The sequence below is a fragment of the Aulonocara sp. 'chitande type north' Nkhata Bay genome, linkage group LG5 (assembly GCF_057382095.1).
Source record: "Aulonocara sp. 'chitande type north' Nkhata Bay isolate Kocher_YH1m ecotype deep benthic linkage group LG5, A_spYH_male_GT1.1, whole genome shotgun sequence".
Lineage (NCBI taxonomy): Eukaryota > Metazoa > Chordata > Actinopteri > Cichliformes > Cichlidae > Aulonocara > Aulonocara sp. 'chitande type north' Nkhata Bay.
Genome location: NC_141348.1, coordinates 30,305,398 through 30,331,462, shown reverse-complemented (window position 1 = coordinate 30,331,462; position 26,065 = coordinate 30,305,398). Strand labels below are relative to the sequence as shown.

Sequence of the window (26,065 nt, the reverse complement as noted above, 5' to 3'; positions counted from 1 at the left end):
TGGTCATATTTTCACTTCGCCTTCACGTGTGGCCAATGTGGAGCAGCTGTAAACACATTTTATTTGCGATGAATTTGATGTGGAAGCCTATAATTTGCCCCTAAATCTCATCCAACCACATCCAGAGTTTCTACCCGATCATGTCCGGACTGGAAGGTGGCATGAAAAGCTTTTGTTCCAGCCTCGTCCTAACTGCATCCTCCTTGATCTCGCTCCAGCAGCTCTTTTCTTTTGTCTGTCTTCGCAGTATCAACACCATCAGGAGACACACACACACACACACACACACACACACACACACACACACACACACACACGGCACACACACACACACACACACGGCACACACACACACACACACACACACACAAACGGCACGCACACATACACACACAAACGGCACGCACACACACACACACACACACACACACACACACACACAGTAACACAGCAACTCCTAAGCAATTTTGTGAAGAATGAAAAAAGGCACACCTGTCCCGTCACTATATCAGGGTTGATATTAAGGCGGCACCAACTCCCCACTGATACTGAAACCACTGTTTAATACTTGTACAATAAACTGATGAATATACTGTTCCCATGTGCTTTGAAAACATTTTTAAAACTTCTTTGGCCTTCAGTTGTACCTCCTCTCCTCCTGAGCAGGCTTTTGTTTAAGTGTGTGCGTTGTCAGAAGGAGTTTGGGATTTAATCTGGAAGCTAAAATTTAATTGCAGATGTTAGTCTTTATTGAAAACTAAAGTGTCGTGTTTTACCATTTCCAGGATGTGAATCAGCCCAGAACGACATGTATCCTCCAGGACGTCACTCCAGGGACCTACACTATAGAGGTACATGAATGTAGCACAGAGCTGAGCTCCATTTAGAGCATTCACAGCTGGTTAAACTGGTTTCTGCTGGAGCCTAGTCCTCACCGAAGATGATTTATAGACCAAAAATGATCAGTTTTAAACAGTACTCTCTTCTCTTCTCTTCCTCAGTTGAAAGATGACAGCAACACCACCAGGATGCACACTCAGCACCACGTCAGCCAGGGTGAGATGCACACAACCACACAGTACGCTGTATATAAAAGACGGCCACAGACACCTTGACATCCCACCATTTCATCTTTAGTATTGTTGGGTCTTTAGTTTGATTTAAAAATACACCATTAAGTAAATATTCCTACGATGACTGCACTAAAAATAATTGAGCTGAATCCACTGTGAATAGCCCACCTGTGCAACACTGCTGTTCCTGATTTACTGACAGTCTTAATCCATTTTTTTAAAGCCACTGAGGGGCTGTCATAGTCAGACATTAATGACATGTTTTCAGTGAATGCTCTGGTCTGTCCATGACTCTGTATATCATCTTACCACATGCTGAGCACAGGGCATTGTCCACATTGAGGAAATAGACTACAATAAAATACAATGACATGTTGGCAGCCAGAAAGGAGTTTGCCTCTTCACTAATTTGTCAGCTCATTAAGGATCTCTGACTTTTCTGATTTCTTTAACTTATAATAAAAAATTAGCACCACCTAGTGGCTGGAGGTGTAACTACAAACCAAAATTGATTCTACACAACAAAGGGGTCCAAGGTGAATTTTAGGAAAATAAAGTTCAGCATCCTGCTTCCCCCCCAGTTTAAAAAAGTCTGTTGGACATTAGGATGCCTCCCGGTAGCCTCCCTGTAGAAGTTTTCCTGGCACGCTCAACTAAGATAAGACGAAACCCCGACATAGATCCAGAACCCACTGGAGAGATTATGTATCCACTGGATCTAGAAACGAGTCAGGATTACTCCAGGAATCAGTTCTCATTGTGTGCACACAATGAAACATCAACTTCAGTTCAGACCTATTGACTCTGCCCTGCCCAGCCCACTACTATCATTTTTTTGTGGCAAAGAAATACTGAAATAACAGTCTGATCTAATTGCCTCACAAATGGGTATGTTTGTTTCCATCCTCCAGTCCACTCCCCCTGGGCGGGACCTATCCGTGCCATGGCCATCACGGTGCCGCTGGTTGTCATGTCAGCATTTGCAACCCTCTTCACAGTCATGTGTCGCAAGAAGCAGCAAGGTGAGGGGAACCATGATTCATATTTTAAGGGGCTCAGTTTCTTCCCATTTTAACATTGTTAGTAATGATTAGTGATAGTGATCATCTGCTGTGTAAATGACTTTCTTTCCTTTAGACAGCAACTCGCCCCAGATTTACTATCTTGAGAGGTGTACACAGTATAAAGCAATTACCCTTGTAAACCTTTGCATTACAAAAGGGTGAGAATATATAAGTGTTACTTCTTTCCACTCCTTTTCAAGCACTTGTACTAGAAGACAGTATTAGCTGTATTCATGCTCGGAATAAATAATCAGTCAATCAATCAATGTGACTGCACGACATCCCCGTTATCTTAATGTTTTTGTCATTTGTCATTCAAATGCAGTTGCCGAATTTCGGTCACCATACTTTAAATTTATGGCTGCATTTTAAAACAATCCTCTCTTCCCTCCTTTAGAAAACATCTACAGTCAGCTGGATGAGGAGAGCAGCGAGTCGTCCAATCACAGCGCAGCACTGACCACTGAGCGGCCGTGGCCCCGCCCCAAAGTCTTCATCTGCTACTCGAACAGAGACTGTCCCAAACACACCAGTGTCATCCAGAGCTTCGCCTTCTTCCTGCAGGACTTCTGCTGCTGTGAGGTGAGACGATCATGAAGAAGAAACTGAGGACCACTAAAAGACTTGGAGGAAAAAAATATAGAAAACATGAAAAAAATCAATCTGATTATTTTCACTCATGTTCAGGTTGTGTTGGACCTGTGGGAACACCTGGAGATGTGCAAAGAGGGTCAGATGTCATGGCTCAGCAGACAGCTGGATGAAGCAAACTTCATCATCACCGTCTGTTCCAAAGGCCTGCGGTACTCACCTTACCCTCCTGTTTCTATAGAAAAATAAGCAGACAATCACATTTATTAGAATTTAGATTTCATTAGTTTGATTTGTTTTTATTTATTTTTTATGCTTAATTTTTATGAGTGTACAGTATAATTTTAATTAGTCTTTGTTTCTGAAGTCTCATTCTTCTTTTTTAAATTTAGCCAGGGAGACTTCTCCTCCCTGGCTCAGAGTGAATGTTTTCTTCATATTTAATTGTATTTTTTTGTGAATATTACAGTTGAGGCGCTGAAAGTGCCTTCAGCTGCAGTTCCTCAAATGGCCACTAGATGCCTCTAACACTTATCAAAAGTAAACATCAGAATTTGAACTAACAAATAAGTCAGGGGTTCAGTAGTTACTTTATAGTAAAATCTTTTAAAATTGTTGAATTAAAACACAAAATGTGTTGAAGATGCTGATGCATATATGATTTAATTTATGGTAGGCTCACAGGTTTCTAAACCTAATTGACGAGTGTGTCACCCCTCTGTCCCACCTCTTTTTACAGGTGTCATGTTTTCTTCATTGTGTGTTCACTTGTTTCCGTCTTTCCTTTGGTCTCTCTTGTCTTCTTGCCATACCCATGTGCCTTTTCCTCTTCAAGAACATTTCAGGTTTCTAAAATACAAAAAATGTTAAGTAAGGAGTCAACTAAAAATGTACCTTTATTCTTTTCCTTACCATATTTTTTTCAACCCCTTTTGTCATAACTGTTGTTTTTTTGCAGCTATTATGTGGAAAAGAAGAGCCGTCGAGGGAAGACGCCAGTGAGCCGCCGTAGTAATGGCAGCAGCTCTTCGATTACTGCGGTTGGTGGGGACCTGTTCATTGTGGCGGTTGCCATGATTGCTGAGAAGCTGCGGCAGGCGAAGCAAAGCGAAGACAGCGGGGCACAGGAGATGAACCGATACATGGCAGTTTACTTTGACTATTCTACAGAAAGCGACATCCCCACCATGCTGAGTCTGGCTACCAGGTAAAGACGGGAACAATGAATACAAACTTTAATGAAAATGATAAATACTTGCAGCCTGATAAATAATTTCATTTCCTGTTTAGGTTCAAGCTGATGGACCAGCTGCCTCAGCTCTTCAGTCGGTTCCATTCGAGTCATTCCAGTCTGACTGATCGTGAGCAGCAGCCTCTTAACATTTCCCGCAGGAACTATTTCAGAAGCAAGTCCGGGCGCTCGCTCTACGTTTCCATCTGCAACATGCACCAGCACATCAGCCAGAACCCCGACTGGTTCGAAAAGCAGCTTGCTCCTGCTGGAGCATCCTCTACCTCTCCTGACTCTTCCTCCAAACATCCGTCTCTCGCTGCTGTCCAGGCTCCGAGCCTTCCGCCCAAACCTTCCTGCTCCTTGTCATCTCAGGCTGAGCAGAGGTTTGACTCTGGCTTGGTGCTGAATGAGGTGGTGGTGCGAATGCCATCGCTGGAGAGTGGGGAGGGCGTGATGGGGAGGAACGTACTCCAGCTGGCCCATGGTTCCAGCCCTGATCCCAACCTTTGCCCGAGTCCCAGTTCCACCCCTGACCCCTGTCCCAGTCCTGGTGTCTGTCCCAGTCCAGACCTACCACACTCTTCTCTGTTCATGCTAGATCCCAATTCAAGGTAAAGGAAAGTGTGTTACACCTCATTTTTGTTTTCTTTTAATTTCACTGATATAACAGCAGGTAACATATAACTATTATTATTATTATTCTGACTGCAGATGCTTTTTCTGTTACAGATCTGCTTCTGGAATATCTGGACTGTTATCCGAAGACTCTTCCTCCTCCTTGTCCTCCTCTGGTCCTTCCATCCTCCAGGATGGCATTTCCCCTGGTCAGGGACAGGCTGATGAAGGCCGCCCCACTGTTCCAGAGATCCCCCCACCTCGTGATTCAGGCATCTATGATTCATCTGTTCCTTCATCAGAGCTTTCTATTCCCTTAATGGACGGACTGTCACATGACCAGGCAGACTCCTCCTCCCTGGCTGAGAGTGAATCATCTTTCTATGGTTTGAGTAAGGCCTCAACCTCAACAGATGTTTTATAAAATCGAACTTTGCTGTTTGTTCTGTAGAAAAAGCAACATTTTCAATAACATGCATGTGCCAAATTTCCCTGACTTATGTCCTCATGTGACTTTTGCACAAAGGTAAATGATTCTTAAAGACTGAAGGTGATCATGGTGCTCACACTTGGCTATGTGTCTTTCAGGTGATGAAGAGGCACCCGCTGCCACATCGCTCAGCTGCAGCGCTGCCACGGTGTGCAAAGCTGAGCTGCACCACCATCATCACCTCGAGCAAAATGACGCTGTTCTCACACCTGTGGCATCGTTGTAGGGGTATGCCTTCAGCCAATCAAAAGAAGGCTAGCCTGGTGATGTCATCTTGTAAATCAATGTGGCAACTTGGACCAAAAAGTTGCCTTTGTGAAGAAGGCGAAGCTGGAAGAACCGGAGTGGGAAGCAGAAACTGAGTTCTGGAATGCTGATCTGTCATAACTATGTTAATCACTGAGTTCTAGAACACTATTCCATGGTAACTATGGTAGCCACTATGTTGTAAAACACTTGACCATAGTGACCATGGTAACCTTTGAATTCTAGAATGTTGATAAATAGCTATGAAAACTATGGAACCACTGAATTCTATAACAGTATTCTTTTGTAACTGTGGTACCACTGTGTTCTAGAACAGTAATGACTGTGATTGCTATAGTAGCCACTGTGTTCTAGAGCAGTATTTCCTGGTAATTGTGCTAATCACTGATTACGAGAAAACTTTGGTAATTGCAGTTCTTTTTTCTTTTTTTTTTTTGTCCACTGGAGGATTTTTGAAGGACTGGAACTCCAGATGTTGGCAGAGGTGACCGTTTCAAACCAAAGATGGCTTCAGGCCACAGTGTCCTGATTGGCAGACAGAAATGTATGACTTGATGTCAGGTACCAAAACGTGATGCTGTAACAAACCAGCTGTTCCAGTACTGTTTTGATGTGAAAATGCAAGATAAAGCAGAACCTGATCAAAGAGTTTACTTGCTGCCCAGGACTGTCAAAGCAGTTCTTACTTAAAGCTGCTGAATGTATAAACACCTTAAATCACCATCAGTCAGCACTTTTGGACCAAACACTTCTGGGAAACTCCCTCAGAGTAACTGCTCCACAGAAGTGCATACCATCAAGGACACTTTTTTTTCCTTTTTCTGTTTGCATTCACACCTTCGGTAAAAATGCTAGCATGAAGTTTGACCCACCTGGCTGCTGTCATAGCAACAGCTATCACAATTACATAATGGAGAACACGGTGGTTGGAGCTGTATGTTTGTTGTGTGACTTTTTTCATAACAGCGATGGCATTAGAAAGGGGACAGATATAGACTTTCTAGAGGGAAGCACCAATTCTGGGCTTTTCCAGTGACCACAGCTGTTATTGCTGCAGATAACCAAACAAATCTTCCCTATTCTCTGACCAAACATGTTATCAAGTAAACCAAAACAGTTCAGATCTGCTTTGGTTGTGGTGATTCTTGTAACTCAGTTTCAGTCTCTTTGTTTTCTCTCTGTTTTGCTTATCGGTGTATCAAGTCGAGAGGAAAATCTAGTAAAGATTTCACATTTCTTCTGCCACATACAGGCTGGACTTAACAGATGCTTTATTTGTCTACTGTCTTTCATTTTTAGTAATCTCTGGCTTACATAGGTAATGTTTACTATTCCTATTTTATCATGGCGATTGCATTACTGAAAAGGTTCCTCTTGTGCTTTACTTAAGAGTGAAAAAAGGTCCTTTGCCCTTTTAGTTCTTGCATTATGCAAAAATACAAAAAAAGGGGGACTGCTTTGATGTAATATTATTTTGTATTATCATGATTTAAGACCAAATACTGAAAGAACTTATACTATAAGATAAAGAATCAGATGAAGCTTGTTTAAGAGGTGCCTTTTTTATTTAAATGTGCCCACTTGTTTCTTGAAAGACATTTGCATCATAAAGAGAAACCTTCTTCAAAAGCACATCTTGTTTTGAAATACTTCCAACATACTCATGCCTTATATTTGTTGACAAAGATTTATTGTTGGTGTAACAAAGTAACATGACCACTATTATCGGATCATAAAATCGAATATTTTGTTTAAAGAAGTGACATAAATGTTAGTACACCTTGCTAACGTTATGTACAATGATGGAAGACTATCATTTACGTGAACAAAGTATTTTGCTTTTTGAGTTTTTCTTTTTAAAAATTGTTTTCTAGCTCAAGAGAGTGAGTTGCTGCTGAATGCGTGAGTGAGGATTTCTGGTTCATCTGCAGGTTTGAGTTGGCTGGAAGGGACGATGTAACATTTCCTACTTGTAAATATAACTTTTATTTTTCTCTGGAAATGTTTGATATGATTTTGTATAGTTAGACTTTTATTTTAGTAAGCTACTTGTTTTTAGAAATTGTACTGTTTTATAGTACCTTTTATATAGAAAATAAAAAATCCTTATTAAAAAAAGTTATTTCTATTTTCTTTCTTTTCATGACTTTCTGCTGGGGATGATTTGGATATGAGCAAGCTTTTATTGTAGCAAAATATAATTTGGATCAAAATATCCTTTATGGCTGATCGTACTCTGACATGCTTCAAGCTGACTAACAGGTTTTAGTTTCTTGTGGTGAAACAAACACTCTTCCCTGATATAAAGGCCACTGGACAGCTCTATAGTTTGTGAGCTGTGAGGCATCCAGGCTTAAATAAACAGAAGCTACTAAAACTCAGATGTTCTACAAACAGCCTGCTTTTATTTTCAGAATAAAAGCTTAAACCCTGGCATGGTTTAGAGATGATTAACAATTAATTTAAAAAAGATTTGAGAATTCAGTAGGCTACATACTGAAAGCTTGGAGGAAACAAAAGTATCAATTCTATTGCACTAATATCAGTCCGATAACAATACCAACTTTGCTATTGATAATATAAACATTTGGATTATTCTGCCCACCTCTAGTTTGAACTTTTGGATATGTATGAGGTCATAGAGAGCAGATATAATATGGTCATCTTTGGCATAGAAGCTCCACCCACCTGCTGCTCAAACCTCTGTTTTTATGAGTGAGTATCATCCAGTCAGGAGAAAATTGGTGTAAAGGTGGAAGAACTAATACAGCTTGTTTGAGAGGATTTGTGGTGCTGCAACCAAGGAGCAGAGTCTTTTTTTTTTTTTGACTGAATCATGCAAAGCTACTGTAGAATAAAAATAAGCCTGATCTGGAAATGCATAATACTACTTTGCATTACAACAAATGTTAAACTATTTGTTCTTGACAGTCTCTGTTTTTCAATTTTTCCTCAATGCATTCTAAAACACATTTAATATGTTAATGTTAAATGTGAGTAAGATCTTGAGTAATATCTCATTTTATCTTCAAAGTCAACCCATGCTTTTATTTTGAAGGCGAGGTTCGAAGGAAGGCGCTGCTCAGACTCGGCTGTACAGAAAAAGGAAGGATTTATCGCTCTCAGGTTGTTATCCGGCACAAATCTTCGCACTGAAGCTGGACTTTCATTTATTTTAAGAAGAAACTTTTGTTTTCACTCACTGGAAGAGCTAAACTCACTGAAGCAGCTGATCCGACTGCTGTTTTTGTTTAATCAGGGGTTTTTTTGTTGGTTTTTTTTTTTTTTAAAGAGGGTTTGTTTTCGGCTCGTTGGGAGGAGCTGCAGTCCGATGCAGGCAGGTGATGGATGTCAGCGGGGTTCGAGGTGAGGGGAAGCTCCTCTGTGAAGCTTGAGATGTTTTTTCTGAAGTTTTTTGGTAAAGAAAATGTATTAAAAGTTTCGGGGAAAGACATGCAATTCTATGATTAACCCTATCACTGCCGGTGTGTGTTTAATTATAAGGTGTTATTATACATGTGGAAGATTTAAAGTCAAGAGACTCTGAAGAGGCAGTCAGTCTACCAAAGAGAGAAAAAACTGAAAGAAAGAGGTTTTTATTGCTGCTTCATGAGTCACAAGTTTGCATGAGGGTGACTTATAGCTTGTGCAAACACACACACACAACACACACAAGACTCAAAGTCTATCTCTGTGAGGACCCCGAGCTTTACCCCTGAACTTAACCTGCATGGACCTCATTCACCTCATTCAATTCTGAGCCATAAAAGAAAGCTTTCAAGCACCAAAAGACAGGATCTCTGTTTTCCCAAGCTGTAAAACTCAAGCTAGTGCTAGCAAAAAGGAATACACACACACACACACACACACACACACACACACACACACACACACACACACACACACACACACACACTGGCTTCTGTCCTTGAGGCCCTTGCTATGATTTTAACCTGTACCACACAGTACATTTCAGATAAACAGCCTTCTGCAGACAGTTTGACTCTCTGACAGTTTGGTGTGAGCTGATGTTTGTTTGCTGTTTAAGTCACAGTTTTCTGATACTGTTGAATTAGCAGCTGAAGCTCTGGAGTGATGTGATGTTATGCTAGTTCGTGTTAGTTTTGGTTACTTAAATGCAAAATAGCATTTGTTGAAGCTGGTGTTTACCCACGCTGCTCCAGGATGATCTCATAAAGAACTTCCTCGGTCTTCATAAATGTTCAGTGAGGTTGAGATCATGTGATTGCAGGGAAATTCATGTTTGCTGGGACGCCTACTTTGGTTTTTAAGTAGTTCTTCAAGGCTTTGATGTGTGTTTGGGCCTCATTATCCCGCTGCTGTGCGAATCCCACTCCACAAATATCAAACCAGAAGGTGGAGCGAGTCTCTGAAGGATGGAGAGCTGCTTCTCTTCGGATTCAGTGTGGCGGTGTGGATTCATAGTCCTTCTAGAAGCAAGCCTCTCTATTTGGACAGTTATTTTTTTTATAAGTATCAGCTGAACTAACTTCTAATTTAGCTGTTCATTGGGAGCTCAAATCAGAAGTTGCTCTAAAACAAGCTTTTAAAAAAAATCTTCTGCTCACAAAATTATACTTCCATAACCATATTTGGTGCAGGTGTCCTACTCTGTGAGGCAGGCAGTAAACACAGCGTAGAAGTCAGTGTCTGAGTTTTAACATTAGCCGCCCTGTGCCCTCATACAGATGTGTTATATTTGGAATTTGGTGCTTCATAAAGACTTTAAACATTTGAAATGGTAGAAGTATTTACGTCATATATGTAAAGTACAAACATTATATATAAATTAAAATGATTGAGTATGAGGATCGTAGCATAATCACTGAAAAAAAAGTCACTTTATTGCTGCAGTGAGAGATTATTTGAATATCCTGGATGCTACTTCATCCATATAAATACAGGATAATTTATCACCTTTCAGTAACTTCAAAATTATAACTAGCTAAAGGTTTTAGATAAGTTATAGAGTACAAACTAAAATATTAGTGTAGCATAGAAATATTTAAATAAACAAAAAGTACTTGAGATATGTTCCACCACGGTCATTTTCATGCTCTCATCCATTGGGAATTTTAAAATTAAGACAGTATAGCATTGAAAAATTTTACCCACTGGTGATCTCTAACTGGCATTCATCATAGACTGTAGTTTTTCTTCTTCTGCTGTGACTAAAGGTAGTCCCACCTTATCCCTAGCATCCCCTTCTTCACTACATCCATGAGTCTTCTCTTGGTCTTCCTCTTCTTCCTCTGACTGGTAGCTCTGTCTTCAACATTGCTTGAGTAGTATATCCACTATCCCTCCTCAAAACTCATTTCACTCACTCGGTTCACCCTGAGTGGTGCCTCTGATGTTCTCATTTCTAACCTTGTCCAATCTAGTCACTGCCAGTGAAGATCTTAACATGTTCAGCTCGGCGTCCTATCTTTTGGTCATTGTCACTGTGTCCAAACCATACGTCATAGCAGGCCTCACTCACTTGTCTTGTAAACCTTCCCTTTCTTTCTTGCTGCCATCATTCTGTCACAGCTGCTCCACACTGCCTCCACTCTCTTCTACAGCTCTCTTGTGCTCTGTCCATTGCTTTGGATGGTTGATCTCAGGTGTTTATTCCTCACAGCTTCACTGTTACTTCACTGTTTCATCTGCCTCCCACTCACTTGTACACATGTATTATGCTTTATTTCTGCTGAATTTCAGTCCCTTTCTTATTTCCAGAGCAAGCCTCTGTCCAGAGGATACATCAGATACCTTTCTGGAAGTTTCTCTCAGCACTACAGCTGTACTTTCACACTCTTCTTGTAACTCTTAACTACAACTTTCAGCCTCTGTCTTCACTCACTTCCTCTTTTTGATTTCCAAAGTAATCCTACAGACTGTTATCCAGTGCTGTTTTGCTACAGTCTCCCCTGACACCATCTCACAGTCTCCTGTGTCTTTAAATGGCACCTTCTGCATAAGCTGTTGTCCACCTGCCCGCACCTTCCTCCATTCTTTTATGTCACTCGATGTTCCTCCCTCTTCTTGAAGCGGATATTTGCCACAGCCATTTCCATCCTTTTTCAAAATCCACCACCATTTGTGTTTTTCTGCCTTTCTCTATTTGACGCCATACCTAACCTACCTTCTCATCACCTCCTCATCACCTATGGTCCCTTTGCTTTTATGTCAATTGAAGTCTACTTTAATCAACAGTCTTTCTCTGCTGACATCCAGCCTGTGGCTCATATTCACTGACAGCATTCAACATCACCCCTTCTATTTAAAAGGGAGTTTTCCCTTCCCACTGTCGCCAAAGTGCTTGCACATAGGGGGTAATATGATTGTTGGGTTTTTCTCTGTATGTGTTATTGTAGGGTCTACCTTACAATATAAAGTGCCTTGAGGAGACTGTTGTTGTGATTTGGCGCTGTATAAATAAAATTGAATTGAAATGGAACTGAATATTTCAAGCCTCACACTTGTGATCCTGTCTGGCATTCTCTTCACCCCCACAGCACCGTCATATACATTTCCTACAAGATTGCCTCTGCTCCATTCCTCTTCCTATCTACACCATAATAGAACAGCTTAAATCTTCCTTCAGTGCTTCTGACCTTGCTTCCCTTCCACCTAGTCTCCTGTACACACAATATATCCATATATATCAGCCTACTCTCATCTCCACACTCATTCCTTACCTTCTCTCTCACGGTCTCCTATCATGCCTTCCCCCTCTCCTGTTGCTTTGTCTTCAGCCATCAGTACCACAGTTTCCACAAGCTCCTTGTTGGCGAACAGCACCAGAGGCAGTTATTGTTAACCCGACTAATCCAATATGGAAATGCCATTTTTTTATGAGCCACATGTTCAATTTGGCAACGATTTTGGGCCGGATGCCTTTCCTGATGCAACCCTTTCCATTTATCTGAGCTTGGGACCGGCAGTAGGGGTACACAGGCTTGTGGCCCCCTCGTGGTTGGGTTCATCATATACTGTATTTAAAAGATGGATGTAGCTTCCATGATCATTTGTAAATAACAAACATCACACCTGGAAGTCTCGTCCTGCTTAATAAAAAGACACCGAAAGACCTTCCATACACAAGTTTTTAGATGTAACACCTACACACACAAAGTTTTAGTAACAAAGCATGCAGTAAATACAACCTGCATTTCTTCTGTGGGATAGGCAGATCTTTCTTGTATGCAGGAATTCTGCCTTTGGGGCTTCAGCAATATTATGAATCATACGCAAATGTGTTCTGTAGTTACTTGTACGTGTAGTAACTCAAGTTTCTCCACATTTCAGGGGTCCATAAAAGGCTGACTGTCAAATGATTAACTGCTGCTTTGATACTTGTTTTCGCCACATTGGTGATTGTTATGTGATAATAGTCACAGTTCTCCTGTGTGGTTTGAATACCACTAACTTCTACTGCTCGCGTGGAACTTTCAATGATTTCTCCGAAGCTCATAGAGACCGAAAACTTTCTGTCCGTACACAAAGACACATGCAATGCTGCTGCATTTGTATTGCGAAAGCTGAACATTTAGACAATGACTGATTACTCCCATTAAGCTGCTAATTATGCAGCTCATGGGATGTACCTCTGTTGATATAATTTAGAAATAAATTCTGTAGATAGAATTAACATTTAATAATGATACAACGGGCACCTGGGCACCCGTGAGAGCCTTCCCATTCCAGAAGTTGGACTCGCAAATCAAAAGAGATGTTAAAGAGAATGTGTACATGTGGTTTATGTGCGTTTGCAGTTTGCATTTTTTCTTTTTAGTGCTTGAAATTCTGATAATTTTTCATCTTTTCTTTAAAACATTTTTTCCTAGCTTTTCCTTGTAATGGTCTATTTGTTCATTTCTGTATTCATGGTTTCCATACAATAAGATTTTACTTTTAGGTAGGTAAAAGCTAAATTTGGTCAACTTTTTAAAATTCATTTAATCATTTATTTATTTATTTAAGATTGTTTGTACTTTTTCTAAGTAATGAAAAAGGGATGAATGATATGAACTCAGTACAGTCCTATTTGTGCAGTACTTTCAGCTCTGGTTCAGTCCAACAGAGAGAAATTTCTCACTCGTTATATAGAAATATAGAAAAGTTTGGCAGATTGGTGTTGGCGGGTACTTTACAATGAGTTTATCAGCTGTCTAACTAAAACAGGCTGACACTGTGTAATGTATTTTAACCACTTTTGCTATGTCTGAAATGCTTCTCAAGAGTCATAAAACAGATGATGAACTGGGTGTGGGGAGTTAATCTCTGGAGAAATGTGGTTCTGCTGCTTTCAAGGGACAATGCAAGATGTTGTTCAGGTGACATTTTTTGTCTGTCATTTAGACATAATTGTTCCTACCCACACTGCACGCCGCTCTGCTGGTTTCATGAGACGTTTTTGTGCCTGAGCTGTGTGTTGTGATTATAGTGCTGACGGAAGTGGAAGCAGCACAAAGAATGAAAGATTTGGTTTGACATTTGAGATTGATACCACTTCATGGACCTCTCCTAAATAGTCCACTGATTTGCAGATAGTTTCATATCTGCATGTTTATTAATGATGACAACAACAGAACAGAACAATGTAAAACTCCAAAATGACTCCCACAGTTAGTCTCACTACAGCTAGCCTCCCCTTGAGCATAGTGCCCTGTTTTAGTCTGAAAACTGAATGTTTGCTGAGAAAGTGATATTAAAAACAGATGAGTGGATAAAAGATTTACCAGGAGAACAGGCAGGGAAAGACTGGAGGTGCGTGTAGCCAAACACACCTCTGATCTCCTCAGCAGGAGAGTTCAACCACGTCACCTCCCTCTTGGGAAAAAAAATGAGTTTAAAACATTTTAAGGTTTAAGGTTAGATTAAGGGTTATAGTACATGTATTCAAGTCGGCATAATGTCCTCTGAAGTGATGGAAACAGAACTCTGTGTGCAAGTGTGCGTGCGTGTGCATGTGTGTGAGTTCATCCAGGGTGGGATGGTTTGCACTATTGGAAAAAGCCCTGCAACTCCCAGGAATGAATGAGTCACACACATAAAGGCAAACACACACACACACACACACACACACACACACACACACACACACACACACACACACACACACACTTTAGAGCCATGATGAGACAGAAATTGTTTTTTGGTCTATTGATTAAAAAAACAAAACAAATACTGATGCCTGGTAGCGTCTGTAACTTCAGATCCATCCATGTCATTGTTAGAAAATTGTCATAAAACACAATGAAGAAGCAACAGAAAGCTGAGAAAAAGCAGCAATCGCTGAACAATCTGCCACCATACACTGTGTGTAAACACATTTGCATCTTATTGTTTTACAGCTGCTCACTGTTTTCCAATTCAGACCTGTTTCATCCTCTAAAACACCATCCAATCACCATCTAAAACAGTGAATGAGGTTTTAATTTATGATATCAATATTTTGTAGGCTTTGTGGCAGATGCCAGATGGTGGGAATTATTACAGAGTTACACATCAAAGTCTCTGTTAGAGAAGGGGATCACTTCTGAGGTGGGGGAATGATCACTTTTTTTCTGTGAATCAAATCACAATGAACCACCAGCACAAATGGTCTACCATCTAAAGAAAAAAGAGGGGAAAAAACTGCGCGTCCCTCAGCCCGAGTGCGTCATCTGTTGGGAGAAGTTGGCACTGGGTTATGGCATAATGAGACAAAGATGTCATTCCCAGCTAGTCATTGTTCAACACAAAGGGTTACTGGTGAGTGGGATGTATTTAAACCCAAACAAGGATCTTCTCCTAACAGCTTTAGTACTTAAATCTAGACAGCGAGTGAAAATCAAAGTAGAAAAAGCAGGTCAAACCAAGTGCAAAAACATTAATGTCCAAGCAGGCTCATAAACCTGATATTTACGCCACCGGCACCCTCCAAAACTTCCTAATGTGGACATTGTGTGAGACACGGTCAGCATCTGACAAGACAGGATTATATGAGACACCCCGATGAAGTTATTTTTCAATAATAAAGTGGACCTGTTATGCTTTTCTTTAGTTTTTCTTTAGGAGTTTCACAGTGATGGATGTTCATACATACATACATGGCCAAAGTTTCTCATAGTGAGGTCAGCATAACCGAAGTAATTTTTGCGTTTACAAAGTTAGTTTACAGCAGCTTATTTCAGATAAAAGCCTTTTAAGAATGATTATTGTACTGATCTGAGAGTCATACAAAGCTGCTCTTGTTTTATCAAACCAGTCTGTATTTTTTAGTGTGAAACAAGAACTTCTGGAGCAACTTTGTTTGGATGTAACTTCATTTATTGTCATAGTTGTTTATCAGAGAGCCACACAGGCCTTACATAAGCCTCATTCTTAAGGTAGAACTGACTAAAAGTGAGTTCTACCTTAAGTAAGAAACATCCAATCAGAGAACTCCTCAGCAGTTACCGTGCCACTGACAGCAGAGGGAAGGTAGATACTGAAGTCACAGACACAGTTAGGAGCTTCCTGGGGTGAGAGGCCAGGAAACAGAGCAGGACTGCTGTCACTCTCTGTGTCACACAGACAGAAGAGGGAGAGGCTCTAATGATGTAACATGTTTGTCTCTGGCTGTCTGTGTCCTCTCTGTCTGCTCGTTCTTCTGCAGCTTCACCAGCGTTCATAAGCCTTTTGTTCAGATTAGAAATGATGAATGTGCTATTAACAGTAAATAAAAGTGGATGGCTCTGGGAGATGCTGAAGTTGGCCTTTGCTACAATTTCTGTTACTTTGTTGAATCTCTAATTTTTGCACAGTCAGTTGCAGGACTTGCAGAAGCTCAGGTTGGAGGGAAGCTGTCAGGTTATAAGGACAGGAAACACACTTGCAGTTTCACACCAGTTATTTCCACATACCTTATGCCAATATACACCATATTTCACTTTGTCAGTTTAGCGGAGCTGCTTTATAGTTTAGTCTACAAACTAAATGTGACACAAAGAGTTTGTGTGGGTTATATTTGTTACTGTTGCTGAAAGTCTGACTACTTAAACAAATAATCTGCTTACCTTAAAAGTTTGATATCCATAATAAAAACAAATGAAGTACAAATATCCTGTATTTTCTTTAAAAGCAGTGATGTCCGGCCTCATACACATAAATGGAAGCCAAGCTTTGTTAACTCTGATGGAGGCTAAGCCATGCCAGAGCGCCTTCATTCCTTTATCTGTTCAAAATTCATAAGATTTAACGGTCAGTAAAGAATTTAACCGAACTTACACAAAATTATCACCTAAAAGATCTTCACACAAATTTTGCACTGGGTAAAAGGTCGTGGGTGTAGTGACTTTGAGAAACCACCTGGTGGAGCTCTGCCCACTTCATATTTTACACACCTTTGAAGGCTTGCCTCCTTTACTCTTCGTGACAATCTGCATAGTTAAAAAGCCAAACCTTAAAAAAAATTAACTTAATTTTCATCAAGTATGAAGATTAGTTTTCACTTAATCTTCTGTTGCTAACTGTGCAATGAAATAACTCAGCTTTCAATACTGCTCACTTTTTAATTTCTGTATTTTTTAAAAAGTTTTTAAATCCTAGTTAAGTTATTAAAATAAATAAATAAATAAATAAAACAGTAATTGAAAAGCAAATTGAAAATCTTTTTTTCTTCTTTTAGTTATTGTTTGAGGTAACAGCATGCTATCATGTTCCTTTCATCCTTTATTGCTTCTCTCCTCTCCTCATCGGTCTGTCTTCCTTCCTCCTTTTCTTCCTTCAGGTCGAAGCGGCAGAGGAAAACATCCTCCTTCTCTCTCCTCTCTCCTGATGGCTGGACCCTCAGAGGGGTAAGAACAATTCCCACACATGAACTTAGTCATGTTATTCCCTGCGTTACAGTAACTGTGCTGTGACTCCATTATTATATAACACAGGATTTGCCAAAGTCCATAATGAAAAAACAAAACAAATGCAGCAAAAAAACAAAACAAGACAAAAAAAAGCAGCAAGCTGTGTCTCACCTAAGTTATGTGATTTTACCTTTTCTTTATTTGATTTTTATGTTTTGAGGTTTGGAGATAAGGACATTATTTTAAACATCACACAAAAGTCCCGTTTTGAAGCCCCACATTTGCACATTTAGGCTATTTGGTTCAGTTCAGCTTAATTCAGTAATTTGTTATTGTCCCTACTGGGAAACAATACACAAGAACCACAATCCTCTAGTAATAATCACTAAATTAATTTAAAAAAAAAACACAAAAACAAGTCACTTTGCCTTGGGAGACACGACCAGCTTCAGATTCATTGTGTGTGTCTGGGTTTAGCTTTGGACATTTCGCCACATTAAGGTTACTGAGGCATCTGACCCAGATGGCTCCTGGAGGCTTCCTAGATAAGAAGTTTCAAGCATGTCCAACTGGTAGGACACCCACGAGCCATGAGCTCGTGGGTGCCTTATTTTGTCTTCCTAGACAAGGTGGAGGAGGTCTGGGTCTCTCTGCCTAGACTGCTGACTCCTGCATGAGGCAGAAAACGGGTGATTACGTTTTTAATGTTAAAGGAGATCTATTATGGTCATTTCCAGCTTTATATTTTTGCTCTCTGGCTCTACTAGAGTGGCTTTGCATGACTCACAGTTCAAGCTGGTCTGTAGAAGTGTTTGTGTGTTAGTGCCAGCAACATGAATGCCAGGACCCAGGGTTTCCCAGCGGAACACAATGCACTGTTATGCGATGATTAATGTGATTCACTTAAAGCCATCAGGGGTTTATTGGTAATATTGTAGCTGAATTCTCATTAAAAATATGTATGTTGTAATAAACACAAGAACTGTGCAGAATGTGTAACCAGTGAAATTAGAGCTGTTTCACCTTTAATAATTAGGCAAAACATTGCTGATCAGCACAGCTGGAAGCGAATTTCTCTCTGTCAGTTCATCAGTTAATAGTTTTAGCCCCACTCTGCTTGATTTTTTTTTTGTGATTCACACTTTTTAAGTCGTTTACTCTCAATTATATGCTTTAAGAAAAAAATATCTGTGTTGCAAAATGAAGAATTTCCTTTAACATAATTTGAAAAGGCAAGAAAGAAAGAAAATTCATAATTACTTTTTAATTTTTTTGTGTGAAAATAATGTGTGATAGATGTAAGTGATCAGTCTTTGTAAGTGTTTGTCCTGCTGCTGTCACCGTGCTCCTTCAGCTCCTAATTATAGACGTCTTGTTTCCCCCCCAACATCCGTCATTTCCTGTTTGTCCTGTGGGAACCGAGGGGACAGACAAACACACACACACACACACACACACACACACACACACACACACATACATTGTAAAGGGTTCCTGTTCCTGAGGGTCTGTAGATCCACTCAGGAAGGTGGTGAGGCTGAGGAGGCTCAGACTGTGGCTGAGGTGGTGAAGCAGGAGTACGCAGGCGGAGAGAAGCAGCGGGCAAAAGAAGGTCAGAAAAGAGAAGAGGAGGTGCAGAATAAGAGGCTTTTGGATCAAGAACCTGGAGAACTTTAACAGAATTAAAAGAGGTGAAATAAAATGTGACTGTGAAGGAGGTGATTCACAGGAGGTGGGACGAACAAAGGAGAAATTATTTCGAGTGCTGTCCAGCACCAGCATGTAAAGAGGAGAAAAGAAAAGAGGGCGAATGTGACTTTGGGGTTAAAAGAAAGGGACCTGGAGGAAGAGGAGAGGAAGAAAGAGGAGGATAAGGAGCTGCAGAGTTGATTACAAGTGTGTTTGAGGAGCTGATCCTGATGATGGGCTGCTGTTTGTTTGTTTACTATCGGGTGAGTGTGAAGAATCAGAACCGCTTTGATAAAAACCTGCAGTACCGACGTCGTCCTGAAGGGGGACATGTTTCTGGATTTGTTTTTTGTGTGCATGTTTCTATATTTATTAAGTACAAGTTTGAGATATGTTTATTTCACTGGGTTTGTTCCCTTTCTACTTCCAGCACTTTTGGGAAAAACAAAGTGGGGGCTCGCTGTCAGAATGGGTGGAGCTGGACCTGCCCCCCACCTAGTCCAGCTGATAGGAGCTTGTAGTAGACTGTATATAGAAGATGGTGTCAGGTTTTAGGCCTAAAAATTGAAGCCCGTGCAGAAGTGCGTGCATTTCTAATTACCATTCTTTTGAATAACCATCGGGTGGGGCACTGTTGTGGCTGCAAAAAGAATTCTGGTTCTAAACTTCCTTGATCACTAAATGCTTTTTATGATGAGTTTAACATATCTATTTATGTTTCTTATTCGATATGACAAGATGCTCAAGCATGGTGTGCTTTTCTTTGTTATAAACAAGTCAGGTTCACAGTCAGGTCCCCATCACGTGTGGGGGATTTTGTGATTTACAAAGTCAAAGCCCACGTTCACACTGCAGGTCTTAATGTTCAATTCTGATTTTTTTGATCAAATCCGATTTTTTTTGTCTGCTTGTTCACACTACAAATAAAATGTGACAGGAAACGCGCTCTAGTGTGAACCCTCAAAGCGGCCCGCATGCACAAGAGAAGACGTCACACACAACGCGCTCTGTTTAGACACAGACCAAACAATATTGTTTGACTGATGGCTCTTAATATAAAGACTTGTTTCGGACTTTACGTTTCCCAATTTTGCTTTAAGTTGTAAAGTTATTTTGTTATTTAGATATGGCCTAATAATTATCCTTGTTGCTGTTTTAGAGGAGCGGTGCTTCAAAGGATAGTTGCAGATTTCTGTCACAATCTGCAGATTATACAGTACAAATAAAATGTTCACGTTTCTCCAACGTTGTCTTCCCAACAGTTTCACTAATATCTACACTGGATGACCAGGAAGCGTTCGCGATGTCTTCTCGGGCGCTTCTCCGGCGCTATTTGGGGTCTGTCTTGTGTCAGTGACGTAAAAGATGGATTTAATGCGACATGACCGTTCAAAGAGCAGTCACTTTCTAAAACATTAGATATGTGTTGGATTCAGTACCACATACGAAAGTGACCCAGATCAGATCTGTGCTGTTCACACTGTCGTACCATGATCGGATATGGGTCGTTTAGGGTCAAAAAAGTCGGATTTTATGCGCTTTCGCCTGCAGTGTGACGTAGCCTAAGAGGTCAAAAGTGCTTATCTCGAGATGTTACTGGACCTTACAAGCCATTGGTAGACCACGTCCATCTTTGTAGGCCTCTTTCATGACACACATTAAGGCTTCCTGTCCCACTTTTTAAGGAGTCTAACTCCATCTGGAATCATTTTTCCATCACCTGGAAAATCTATGGATTTACTGGACATGCTCTCCTTTCTCCAACAGAAGCAGGAACTCCCAATCAGGATCCACAGAGATTTGAGTTAAGATTGTGTCCATTGTTTAATAGAAAAAGCATCTATTCCATTTAAATCTCATTCAGACTAAACTACTCTCAAAGGAAAGGAAACAAGGGACTTCTTGTTATATTGTTCACCTCTTAACACCACTTAAACTGCTTAGCTTTGAAATTAGAGCACAGTTCCCTCCTCTTGTCTGGTGACCCCCCCATGACTGAGCCTTAACCTGTACAAATGCGGAAAAAAGATATAACACAATATTTTGTTAAGGGTTGAAATGTTTTTGCATGTTATTTTCATTCATTATAATCTGGGTAAATTAAACTCAGAGTTTATCTGATGGGTAACAACTTACTGAAATGTTGATATCTGAGCGGACTTGAGCAGAGAAATTTCTTATTATTATTATTCTTGCTCATTTGCTGTAAGTTTTTCCTCTCAGGATACTTACAGGTTACTATTCGACTCTGTGTTGAGTTAGAGGTTAGCCAGAGAAGTTCTTCAGACACTATTTAATGATGAAAAATGCTAAAATCTCCTCTCCAGATTGATCGAAATAAGACAAAAACAATTTGAACAATTAAACTGAACAGATTTTTTTTTCCTGCTTGCTTTTTTTGTATTAAAATATTTTAATTTATAGTAATTTATTGAAAAATAAGTCACAAATGATTGCAAGCTGCAACCAGAACAGTGAGCTAAAAAGTTGCGGTTGGGATCCATCACAAAAACTCGACTTTCACATTTCTGAATGTAATCTGATTTAATAAAAATATAAACAAATTTGAAGCGTACTTCTTAAAATCAACACCTGCTCTCTCTCGCTGATGTTTTTTATTCTGTTTGTGTTTTGCAGAAGAAGAGGAAACAGGCCAACAGAGATGCCGACTCCCTCAGTCTCTGCAGTCTGGAAATCAATGTGAGTTCAGCTCCTCTTCAAGCGTGTGTCAAACTCTACTCTTGTTTAAATAATAATGATGTGTTTGTGAAAAGCTCTGCCTTCCTCATTGTGTGGGCAGCGTTTTCACACATTTAAAATATGACCTAAAAAACCTAAAAAAAAAACCCTTAAGCTAACAAAATGATGATGTCCTACCACTCAGGAAGTGTTCGGCTGTATTTGTCTCCATTATCCTCTTATGCAGAACACAAAGGAGGCGGTACATGTGACCTTCTAATCAGGAAGCTGTTGCATGGCCTGTACATGAGAGACCTAACTTTCGTCATTTGATTTAAAATGCCAACTGATTTCAGTTTCTAAATTGAGGACAGAAAACTTAACACAAGGCATTTTAATGGTTTTATCCACAGAATCAGATAAAAAAATGTCCATATTTTCCTACAATTGTCAGATTTTTCTCTGATGTTAAACTGATTTCTTTGCTTTTATGCCGTCATGCACTTGTGCACAATCAAAAACGGAGACATTGTTCTTCCTTAAGGGTTGAACCTTAATTAAAACAAGACTATCTGTAGTGAAACTGTGACAAGTGTGACACAGACCAGAAACTGGGAATGTTTGCATTCAAAGTATAAGCTGTGCCTTTTGAAATATGTTGACTGCAGAGATGACCTTTTTTGAGTTTCACTGCCACTTGGCCTGGAGTTGCTCGTGTTTGTAGAAAAACATCAGCATCTTCCATGAAAACTATATACCAGCAGCAATCTGCTAGCGACTGAAGTATTCACAAGAAAGTTTTTGATGCAGCACCATCTTTGTAGCTGATTTCAGTGGCTGCCAGAAACCACTAGCCACCGGTTGGTGAGTAGTTTTTGGCAGTCACTGAAATCAGCCGCAGTCTCTGAGACAAAGAGTACCTCATACATTTAATCTCACATTCTACCAGAGTAGCTTGGCTTGTTTACGGTTTGAAAATAATCCTCATTTATCTTATTTGGGCTCAATTCATTAACTGTCTGCAACAGTGACAGTTTAGCTCCTCCTCTTTACACTAACTTTCTTCTTATTGGTCACTCCTTGCAAACTGATTACTTAATTAAAATAGAACGTTTAATGCCTCTGTAAAATTATAGGAGTTCTATGACATGCATCCCTATATAAGAGAATAAAAGAATACAGCTGGAAATCTGTATCTGTAAATATTATACCACAAAACCTTCAGTATACACTGTGGGAAAGTAATTATATCTATAAAAAAGTAATATTGAATTAAGTTTCTTAAAAGTATTTGACCAAATCACAACAGCAGTCACCTCAAGGCCCTTAAGATTGTGAGTTAGAGACCCAACAATTATATAGAGAAAACTCAAACAATCAAATGACCACCGTTGAGCACGCACTTGGCGACAGTGGGAAGGAAAAACTCCCTTTTAATAGGACGAAACCTCAGGCTTTCTGCCACAACGAGTTAGAGATGATATGGTGATACAGTGTTTATTCCAGAGATCACAGAAAAACAGAAATTAAAAGTATTTTCCTGCTTTTAACAGATATTTTTCTCATCAGAAATTTGATTGCACGTATAAACTCTGAAAAGAAAAATGTTCCTCTTAGAGCATCCCCTCTGTCCAATTCAGGTTTGCTGGGGGGCTGATAGGTAACCTAAAAACTAAATTCATTTAGAGAGGAGAAGACAAATTAACGGCCCCCGGCCCTTATGTTGGGCCCCTCCTCCTGTATTTTTAGCCTTCTGCCAGGAGCCTGTTCCTTCCTGGGCGTTTCCTCCTCTGCTCGGTCTAACACAGGATGTCCAGCCTGTTCAGCACACTCCAGCGGCTCCAGGGGGACAAACAGACCCAAACACACCATCAGTCTTACTTTGTTCAAACCGGCGCTGGCAGATACTGAAGCTGGAATGAATTACACTCTATTGTTTCTGTGCTGTCGCTCAGTGAATCACACACACTTGTATTGTTTTCTTACTCAAACTCCAGGACCCAGAGACCACTTTATCTGATTTAAAAGACACGTGTAAGGACCACCGGGAAACGTGCTTTACATCAATAATTTAACCCTCCTGAGCAACTGTCTGTTTTCAGAGTGGAGATCAGTAAAGATTCATTCACTGGGAATTATTATATTTTATCAGTTCATCTGTTTAGGAAACATTTACTGCAGATTAATAACTTTATAACATCTATTTATTTTAGGACAGTTTTCAAATATTTTTACCTGAATTGATTGGCACAGCCCACATACTCACAAATGCATTTAAAACTTTTAAGATTTAATAAAATGTGACTACTTCTGACTACATAATTACAAAATAAAATAAAAACAATATGCAGACCTTTTTTTTAAATACAAAAGGTAAGTGCTGTGAAAAATTCACAAAAAGTAAAAAAAATTTTTTTAAAAACCCCAAACAGGATTAAAAGCACTGAAGTGTAATCGATGTAAACAGACATTAAAGTAAAGATTTATTCCTTTATTAATAATTAATGTGGCACTATATTTTGATTAACAATAATAATATTAATAATAATAATAATGATAAATAACAATTTAACCATGACTAATCAGATTTTCCCTCTCAGAGACATTGAATATCTTTGTTCAAACCTAAAACATTCAACTGGAATTATTTGCTATAGCCATTAATTTTATTTTATTTGTGAAAAATGCTGCTCTAGATGTAAATTAGTTGTTAAAGGGGTGATGCTGTCATTTATAATTATAATACATTTACTGTGGAAGTTTCTGTTTGGCATTGGATGTTTGTTTGTTTTTACTTGTTAATTAAAACAGGCATTCACTATTGAGCAGTTACTGATGTGGTTTAGTAACCGTGGATTAAAGATGTGAGTAGCATTCTCTTCCACCAGTGGGCAGTACAATTACCTTCTCTAATTAAATGGGTTGCCAACTGCCAGTAAAACAGAAGAAGACAAAGAAAACAAATACATAATAGTCATGCTGTGAGACGACGCAGTGCGTAATAGCAATAGATAAATGTTTGAAAAGAAAAAGTAGGGTCCTGGAGAACATTCTGACCCAGATGAAGGCCCTAGCATGAGTAGTGCTAGTAGTGCATGGGTAGTGGTCAGAAGCAAGCAACAAAGGTATACTAGGGACAAACTGAGCCAAACTCCACTATGCCATGTGCACAGGGGAAAATTATCAATTTGCTTTTTGTGACATTTTTGTTTGGTGGTGTGCCGTGTGATTTTTCTAATGTGAAATATGTGCCGTGGCTCCAAAAGGTTGGGAAACACTGGTTTAGATATACGTGCTTCACCACTTAAATTCTTGTACAGCCACTTTTCAGGTAATAGGTTTCAGGAACTGGACAATGGAAAAATCTGTGGAAATCTGGGTTTTTTTTAACATTATATTTCCTACTTTAAATCACTACATTGTAAGGTTTGTGATAAACAGAACCAGGACTGTTAAAATTCCCCAGTCTGTCACTTATCTTGGAGGCTTGAGGGTTAAATCTGATGGGTTTCTACTGCAGAAACAGGAAAGAAAGTTGCACAAGATTGTAATGTTTCCTTGTCCAAATGTGCACGTTGATTGAAATATGCACATATGTGGAGTACCATTTACTGTATTCTTCATGTTTTTTTATTAGTTTTAGGAGATGTTAATAATTGATCGATGTTTTCAAATCTTTACCATTCAAAAAGAGTGTTCCCATCTGTAAATGCTTCACCACATCCCTGTAAGGTTTAAAGACGCAGTCGCTGTGTCACAGTACAGATCGAACGAGGCTGATTTGAGTTCCTCCCTAGGCGTCTACGAACGAAGCCTCCCAATATCAGACAATAGAGCTTAGTCACAGGGAGCAGCTTCTGTTAGCAGACTGTGAGGTGTTGGAGGCCAACGCTGATGCTCTGACTCTGATACCGGTCATAGCTTTTAAAGGAAACAATGAAAACACTTCTGTGAATGATGCAATCTTTTTCTGATGTCTTGTTGCTTTCAGCTGAGACGGGACGTCTGTGTTTATTTAAAGCTACTTTTCTTGGAACTTCGATGTACCGTGGTCCGTGATTATAACAAGGGTCCTAATGTACCCAAATCAGATCAGCCAAGCTGATGTATAAACATATATAGCTCATTAACATGCTTTAGTAAACGATGGATGTCCCAGCTCTTTGTTAAGCACTGGAAAAGCTTGATGAAGATCCTCTCTGTAACATCAAGTGAAGCAGTACAATTAAAAGAAACTTTTTCATAAAAGTGAGAGTGGAGTAGAGGAGGAGATGGACCGATGTGTTGACCCCAGTGCAGTGTCTTCATCTGCAGTGATGAAGACACTGCACTGATCTGTTGTAGTGACGAAAGAGCTGATTGTGAAGGTTAAGCTGTTGATTTACTGGATGATTTACTATATTCCTATCCGCATGTATGGTATGGTGATGAGATGTAGGTAGAGACTAAAAGAATAATGTCACAGACACAAGCGTCAGAAAGAATAAGCTTCCTCTGAACAGAGTTCAGCCTTAGAGACAGGAGGTGTTAGC

The 26,065-nt window shown here is 39.8% G+C and overlaps 2 protein-coding genes across 5 annotated transcripts in view; both read left to right on the top strand.

Moving 5' to 3' along the window:
- The window catches only part of il17rd (interleukin 17 receptor D), a 34,017-nt gene extending 26,572 nt beyond the window's left edge, over window positions 1-7,445 (top strand). Inside the window, exons 8-16 of the mRNA XM_086292962.1 lie at window positions 786-851; window positions 1,002-1,056; window positions 1,985-2,095; window positions 2,535-2,719; window positions 2,825-2,940; window positions 3,687-3,935; window positions 4,019-4,573; window positions 4,692-4,969; window positions 5,166-7,445. Of these exons, the coding sequence (XP_086149088.1) occupies window positions 786-851; window positions 1,002-1,056; window positions 1,985-2,095; window positions 2,535-2,719; window positions 2,825-2,940; window positions 3,687-3,935; window positions 4,019-4,573; window positions 4,692-4,969; window positions 5,166-5,293 (1,743 nt within the window). The 3' untranslated portion in view covers window positions 5,294-7,445. The remainder of the gene's footprint in view (window positions 1-785; window positions 852-1,001; window positions 1,057-1,984; window positions 2,096-2,534; window positions 2,720-2,824; window positions 2,941-3,686; window positions 3,936-4,018; window positions 4,574-4,691; window positions 4,970-5,165) is intronic.
- A 982-nt stretch (window positions 7,446-8,427) lies between these two features.
- Window positions 8,428-26,065, top strand: part of arhgef3 (Rho guanine nucleotide exchange factor (GEF) 3) — a 33,366-nt gene continuing 15,728 nt past the window's right edge. The window contains exons 1-3 of one of the 4 annotated variants that reach the window (XM_086292949.1): window positions 8,428-8,700; window positions 17,096-17,162; window positions 21,495-21,554. In XM_086292949.1, the coding sequence (XP_086149075.1) occupies window positions 8,666-8,700; window positions 17,096-17,162; window positions 21,495-21,554 (162 nt within the window). In that variant the 5' untranslated portion in view covers window positions 8,428-8,665. Of the gene's footprint in view, window positions 8,701-17,021; window positions 17,163-17,190; window positions 19,118-21,491; window positions 21,555-26,065 lie in introns of those variants that run through there. The other 3 variants (XM_086292948.1, XM_086292947.1, XM_086292950.1) reach the window with 3 other exon arrangements.